Below are 7,901 nucleotides of genomic sequence, written 5' to 3' on the forward strand. Positions count from 1 at the left end.
GGATTGCCCAATCTTCCTTCCAAGGAGTGGCTGGTGGGTTTGAACCGCCAGCCTTCTGGTGAGCAGTCAAGTGTAGGCACTATGCTACCAGAGCTCCTAGCACCCTCCTTGGCTAACCCTAATACACATGCACGTGGCCTGCTTCTGCAGAGTACCTGGATGCTCAGCTCATGGGGGTTTTCTTCAGGTTAATGAATTCTTGTCTTCAGGTCAAAGGTCAGAGTGACTCAATGGGTATAAATCTGAGATGTGGAGACAAACATGTACACACCCTAAACACTCTGGCACTGCTACACAGCAAATGCCTCAGAAACTCAGCTTGGCTGTCACACAGGCCAATGACTTCCGAGTCCAGCCAGCTCAAGGAACATCATCAGTATCTTTGTAAAGACAGTCCAAGTCAGGGCTTTTTAGTTAGCTGGTAACAGCTGCATCATTCCCAAGGAAAGGCCAGTGAAAATGAGCTCACAAGAAACACTGAGACTGTAACCTGCCGCAATACTGCACAGGGGCAGAGATGGCCTGCAGGGCTCTGTTCTCACTACGCTGGCACTGGAAGCAAAAACTACAGGGGGCTGCAGAGTTAGCTGGAGCTTCATATCCAGGTAGAGGAGATAGCAGTGGGGAAGATCAGGTATTTCATAGCCTCTGGCCTGGGGGGTGGGAGATGTCACATGACAGTGCTGACCATCTATCCCAGGTACTTTCTGTGGCCTGTCACACAGACAATGAAAGCAGCTGGCAACTGCCCAGAGAGTGAAAACAGGTCCTCTGGGTTCCTTGATTCCCTCAGTCCAGGGGCTGAGCCTGACCAACAAGGGCAGAGAAGGCAGACCACAGACTGCTAGAGGACTGGACAGGGCAAAGCTGCCAGGCCAAGGAAAGGTGGTTTTCTACCAGATGCCAGACCATAGCTGTTTCATGGGAAAGAAACATCAGCTCTGAGCTTTTCCAAAATGGAAACTGTGTGGACTGGTGCACTGGCCATGGACAGTGTCAGGAGAGTTAAAGCAGAGAACTGAAGCTCTCGAAACCTCAATCAAACTTTCCTTCAGGCTCCCAGGTATATATGTACCTGTTTGTGCCTATTTTCCCTTCTCTAGAATTAAGTAACAGAAGCATTTCTGGGGCTATTACAATTTGATCTCTCTCGGGAGTAGGCATAGTGAGAGGAATGAGTGTAGATTCTGGAGCCAGACAAACCTGGGACTGAATACCAACTCCACTGCTTAGTAGTGAGTGACACTGGAAAACTCACTTCACCTCTCTAAGCATCAGTCTCCTCAACTATATAATGGGGAAGAAGGTAATAATCTAATGCCTACTGGAGGGTTAGGTATGACTATGTTCTCAGAGAGCCTAAAAAGATACCTGGGATAGAGCAATGCTCACACACATTAGCCCTCTTACACTGCAGGAAGAGGGCTCTGAAGACAAACCCTGTTGAGGGAAATTGATCAGAAGATTAAACAGAGCTGTAGATGGCCTAACTAATGCATCTTGATGTCCCTTGGGGCAAACTGTCACTGAGCTGATGGACAACACCAAATTAGATCCACTTTTTCCAAAGATATCCCCCATCCTCTGCTCCTGCCCAAACGGCCAATCTGATCAAATTGAGGCATCAGCAGCACTGCCAGCAGCAAGGCAGGCTCAAGTGCCTCAAAGTGAGGCTGGGGAATGTTCGGGCCCCAGGAGCACTCTCCTGCAGCGTGCACCCATGCGACCCTCTATTGGCAGCTATGGCGAATGGCACCTGAGATAACTGAGAGCAAGACTCCCTGGGCAAAGATGTCATGAACCGGATAAAAGGTGTTCCCAGTTTGAAAGATACCTGTAAGGCTACAAGGGGGTAAGGGGAAGGATCCTATGCACAAAGCAGTGGCAGGTCCCATTACTTACTTTAGCTTTATGGCTAAGGGGATGGTGTAGAAGAAGACGTTGATCTGAAACACGCATACAAAAAAGAGGCTGAAGTGCTCAAACATCTCTGCAAAGAAGTACCAGAAAAGACCAATGTTTGGAGTGAGATCTGGAACAGAAAGTCTGGAATGAAGAAAACAAAGAGAGAAAAACAATAGCAAAGTTATAAATGGTCTGCTTTGACCTTATTTTCTCCCTGGTCACTGCTGGGCAGCCAAGGATGACTTTGTCCCTACAGAGATTAGAATGTGAGGGACTCTCCAGGCACCTGGAATATGAGCAGTTAACAAAATCAAGGGGCAAAGAGACAGAGAACGATAACCCTGATAAAAATGTTAACTTGTGTCAATATCTGGCGTACATCAAAGATCTGAAAGAAGGCAAGGGACTCATCCGAGAAATCAAGAGATCAATCCCTCTTTTACCACACAAGACATGTACATTTAAAATCAGGAGATACCCAGTACTTGAACAAAACAGGCATGGGTTTTAAATAAACAGTATCTATTTTGGTCATTCCAAAGAGTTGCCTAGAGGAACAAGCTCAAAACCCCATTCCACACTGTTCTTGCCACACATCCCCACAACAGGAGCCAGAAGGCTGAGTGCGTGGGACCGCAGTGAGACTGCCAAGGGCCTGAGGAGGCATTAGCAAGTTCTGGCTAGGATCCCCAGGGTCCCAGACCTCATCTGAGAAATAAGGGTTTAACTGGGAAACACTTTGTCTCATTGTATCAGACAAAATGGGCTAAAATTTTCTGGCTCTTCTGAAAGTTTATATTGAAACTGATCTCAACTCAAAAAAAAAAAAAAAAAAGCAACAAATAGGCATGGAAAGGGAGAGAGGGGCAATGGCTCGTGGTCAGATTTTACTGACCAAGGTCTCCACCCAGGATAAATCTTTGCCTCCTGCTGTAAGGACATTTCTTTTTCCGTGAAATGACATAAAGAACACGGATCTATGGTCCAGCAGAAAGTCAGACAAAGGTTTTGCCAGCCATGTAACTCCCATCCAAGGCAGAGCATAAAGAGCTGAAAGTTCCTGAGTGCTTGCTGATGCTCAGTCAGGATTTAACAAGTAAACTGTCCAGAATCCCCAGCAGAAGTTCTCTTCCTCAGGTCGTGTTCCCTCCCTTGACAAGGGTAAGTGTCTGTCACCCAGTGGGGTTGGCCAGGGGCCACCGACCTCAGCACCCCTCACACAGCATTTGGAAATGTTTGCAGAATTCATGAATAGATACTCAGGCATGCATAAAATACGGCAAACCCACTTGGGTTTTCTCCAAAGGTTTGACATGTGAGGTGGCATTATTTTAAAACTTGGGAGAGACCCTCTCACAGCACAGGAATATATCCAATACTGTTTGAGACACAGCCAAAACCTCCCAGTCAAAGGCTGGCAGTCATTCTGGACGTTCCCAGAAGGTCCTCTTCAATCTCACTAGATCAAAGCTGTTCAGTGGTTCTCCACATCAGTTCCCCAGACCAGCATAATCAGCACCACCTAAAAACTTGTTAGAAATGCAAATTCTGGATCTCCATCCCGGACCTACTAAATCAGAACCTCCGGGAAGGGGTCCAGCTGTCTGTGTTTCAACAAGCCCTGCAGTGACTCTGATGCACATTAAAGACTGAGAACCACCGCTCTGGAGTGCTCTGTCTTCTCTCTCCCTGTGATTTCAGCTGGAGGTGTGAAAGTCAAATTAGCGTCCAGAATTTTATAACGAGGTCATCACTCACATGAAGCCATAGACTGCAGGGATGAAGTCCCAGGAGCTGAGAAGGAAGAACGACAGGCAGATGATGACCACTAGGCTCCCCACATACATCACGGCATACTCCCAAGAGAAGATCCAGAAGGCTCTGCTCTTGACTTTCACTGGTATGTACTGCCGCTAGGAGAGAAGGCAAAAGGATGCATTTAAGGACATCAAGGATACACAGCAGTTATCAGCTTAAACTTCAAGATCCTTCCTGTAAAATCATGCCATGGTTTTGATGCACAGCCTTACAATTTTGCCATGGTCTTCATCTCTAGATTTACTTCTGTAACGTTTTGAGCAACACAGATTGTTGTTGACTCCGACTCATAGCAGCCCTAGATGACAGAGGAGAACTGTCCCATAGGCTTTTCTTGGCTGTGGAAGTGCATCTGTGGAAGCAGACTGTCAGGTCTTTCTCCCATGGAGCCCCTGGGGGTTTGAACTGGGCCATCTTTCAGTGAGCAGCCAAACAATTAACCACCATGTTAATAAAAGGTGTTAGAGTGCACATCCCCTAAAGTCAGGCCTAGTATCACCATTGCTAGGTATGTGTCCTGGAAACATGTTGCAACAAACACAGTAAGGAAAGTTGACCAGTGATTACCAGGGGCTGGGAGGAGGGGAGAAGGAGGAATTATTTGTTAAGGGGTACTGAGTTTCTGTTTTGGGTGATGAAAACATTTTGGAAACAGATAGTGGTGGTATTTGCACAACATGGTAAATGTAATTAATATCACTGAATTTTACATTTAAAAAAGGTTAAAAAGCAAATGTTTATATATATATATATATATATATATATATATATATATATATCCACATTAAAAACCTTTTTTAAAAGCTTCCACAGTACCTAGCATAGTAACATGTTTTTAATAAACATTACTATGAAACAAAAATTAACTTCAATAGAGGAATGAATAAATAAATTGTGGTAAATCATATAATGGTACTATTCATAGCATATTAGAGTAAGTTATTTCTGTATGTGTTAGCAGGAAGCCTTGGTGGTACAGTGGTTAAGTGCTCAGCTGCTAATGAATAGGTTGGTGGTTTGATACCAGCAACTATTCCGTGGGAGAAAAACGTGATGGATCACTTCCCCTAAAGATAACAGTCTTGGAAAACCTATGGGGATAGTTCTACTCTGTCCTATAGGATCACTATGGATCAGAAATGATTTCATGACATCAGAGTTTAAATATATCAATACAGCCAGATTGCAAAAACATAAGGTTAATTAAAACAGGAAGTTGCCAGATAATTTATACAATATGAAAAAATTTATTTGACATTTTGAAATTACACAAAAAATACTATGTATTATTTACAGATATAAATACATATGGTAAAAGTACAAAGATACAGATTAAAAGGATACATACAAACTTCACGATGGAGTTAGCCTCCTGTGAAGGAGACAGGGAAACAGGACTGGGGAACCTACGAAACTAGAACTTCATAGTATTTTATTAAACATAACAAAAGCAAATAAGTTATATGACAAAGTTCTCAGTATTTGTTTACTCTGGGTAGTAGGCATATGGGTGTTTATTGTATTATTTTCTGTGTTTGTTCTCCATTTAAATTTTCTCCTCAAAAAAATAAGATGTTGAGGGAAGGAAGTAAGATGGCAGAATAGGCAGACAAGCTACACAGACCCTTTGCAACAAAGAAATGAGAAACCACTGAACTGATATGGAAGAGAATCCTGGAAGCCTGAGCTTTGACGGGAAAGATAAAGAAGTAGATTAAACACCAACTAGTAGAAGCACCTGTATGAAACCAGTGAGTAAGGAGACAAACAGAGCTGTGGACTGCCGGCTATCCTAAAGGTGCAACCATTTTGAATATCTGCAAGCAATGATCCTATCCAGCAGCATCCTAAGAATCAGCTCTGCTCACCAAGGACTGCATGGGCAAGACTGCCCTGGTGCCTGACAACCAGAAAGGAAAACGCTGCTGAAGAAGAAGACAAACAGAGCTGTGGACTCCCGGCTGTCCTGAGGGCACTGCCACATTGAGTATTTGCAGGCTGCATGGCCATTTTGAATATGTGCAAGTGGAGTTCTGACAGCAACCTAAGAATAGGCTCTGCTTGCTGGGGACAGCATGGGCAACCACACTGAAGAATGACGAACAGAAAGGTGTGATATGCCCTTGTTACTCTTATAACCCCCACTCTCTTAGTGAACAGAGGTGTGGTCAGCCAACTTCCACCCACCTTCTTAAAAACTCACTACCATTGAATTGGATCAGACTCCTAGCAACCCCTCCTTGGGTTTCTGAGGCAATATCACTATGGAAGTAGATTGCCCAACCTTCTTTCCGAGGAGTGGCTAGTAGGTTTGAACCTCCAGCCTTCTGGTTAGCAGTCAAATGCCTTAAGCACTATGCCACCAGACCTTCCACCCACCTTCTTGATGAGCCCAAATTCCATTCTGGTCTGTTCCCTGACAAAGCCTGGGTGCCAAGCCCTGCCAGCCTCAGTTTTGTTTTTTGGTTGATTTTTAAATTATTCTTTTTATTTTCTCCATTTTATCCTTTTTTATTGTTTTCTTTCTCTTCCCTGGTTCTTGTTTTTCTTTTTTTCCTCTTCCTTTTTCCTGTTCCCTTCTTTTTATTCTTCCTTTGGTTTGCCAAATCCCTTGTTTTTCCTTTTGTAGTTTTCCCATTTTTTAAAAATGCATTTTACTGAAATATAATTTATGTACAGTGAAATACACAAGACTAAAGTGACATGGGTCATTATTTTTTTACAGTGTTCCCTCCCCTCTCCTTATACCCCTGGCAATCAACAAAGAAAGTTTCCTTCCATATATAAACCTTTCCTCGACCCTCCACAACAACGAACTAATACTATATTTGTCCTTCTATGATTGACTTATGTCACTAAGCATAATGTCCTCCAAGTTCATCCACATTATGCAGTGTTTTGCAGACTCTACATTATTCTTTAGTGTTGTATAGCATTCCATTATGTGTATGTACCATAGTCTAGTCATCCACTCTTCTACTATAAATCTTAGAGATAAGTCCCTTGCCAGATATGTAAATATTGGCAAATATGAATTTGTTGCTGTCATTTTTGTTATGTTCTTTTTCGTGGTGTCGATTTCTTTGTTCCATATAATTTTCTAAGCGAGCTCATTTTGTTTATGAATCATGTTATCTATTGTTTTAGTATTTGCTGAATATTTATGCCAGTCCTCTTTTTGATCATTTTTTTTTTACCTTTTTTTTATCATTTTTCTTTAAGTTTACCCTGTGATTTATAATTTCTTCCCAAGTTTAGAACAGTCCGTTCTTTCTTATAGTTGTCTTGACTTCTCTGCCATCTAGAAGTTCTGTAATGACATAGTTTCATCCCTCTTTTTGGTTTGTAGTTGTCCTCATTTGTTGAGTTTTCCCACTTTTTCCTTTATTATTCTTTTATTCTTATTCTTTTCTCTCATTTCCCCTCCCCAACCAAGAATTATATAAATAGCAAAACTGTCCCTCAAATATGATGGTGAAATTAGGATGTTCCAGATAAACAGAAATTAAGGGAATTTGTTAAAATGAGACCATTGTTACAAGAGATGCTAAAGGAAGTCCTTCAGACAGAGAACCAACAGCAGCAGACAACAACTGATGATTAATACACACAGCAACATAACAAGGAAATCAACAGACTTATAGAAGTATCCAAAATAAAATTAGCTACAAGATTGTAAACAGTGAAGAAGAGACATCAATTGATAAATGCGGGAAACTACAAACCAAAAAGAGGAAATAAACAGTGTAGGTACAAACTTCCAAATGGTGAGGAAGTCAAGACAAATACAAGATATAACGGACTGTTCTAAACTTGGGAAGAAAACTATAAAACATAGGGTAAACTCAAAGAAAAATGATAAACCTTCGCATCAAAATAAAGAAGAGGTGAGGTAAAAATATTTAGCAAAAAAGAAGAGCCAAAATCAACACCTTAATCCAACATCTCCAACAATTAAAAAAAGAACAGCAAAGAAGTTTACAGTCACTTGTTGTTGTTAGGTGCCGTCGAGTCGGATCTGACTCATAGCGACCCCTCCTTGGGTTTCTGAGGCAGTATCACTATGGAAGTAGATTGCCCAACTTTCCTTCTGAGGAGTGGCTGGTGGGTTTGAACCGCCAGCCTTCTGGTTAGCAGTCAAGTGCCTTAGGCACTATGCTACCAAAGCTCCTTTACAG

At 42.3% G+C, this 7,901-nt stretch overlaps 1 protein-coding gene across 1 annotated transcript in view; it reads right to left on the reverse strand.

Annotated features, from left to right (window-relative positions):
- Window positions 1-7,901, reverse strand: part of PIGU (phosphatidylinositol glycan anchor biosynthesis class U) — a 163,262-nt gene that overhangs the window by 23,567 nt on the left and 131,794 nt on the right. Inside the window, exons 8-9 of the mRNA XM_007934579.2 lie at window positions 3,664-3,818; window positions 1,903-2,046 (exon numbers count right to left, since the gene is read on the reverse strand). Coding sequence (XP_007932770.1) covers window positions 1,903-2,046; window positions 3,664-3,818 — 299 coding nt within the window. The remainder of the gene's footprint in view (window positions 1-1,902; window positions 2,047-3,663; window positions 3,819-7,901) is intronic.

The sequence above is a fragment of the Orycteropus afer genome, unplaced genomic scaffold (genome assembly GCF_000298275.1).
Source record: "Orycteropus afer afer isolate SDZICR_OR568_19922 unplaced genomic scaffold, OryAfe1.0 scaffold00020, whole genome shotgun sequence".
Taxonomy (NCBI): Eukaryota; Metazoa; Chordata; class Mammalia; order Tubulidentata; family Orycteropodidae; genus Orycteropus; species Orycteropus afer.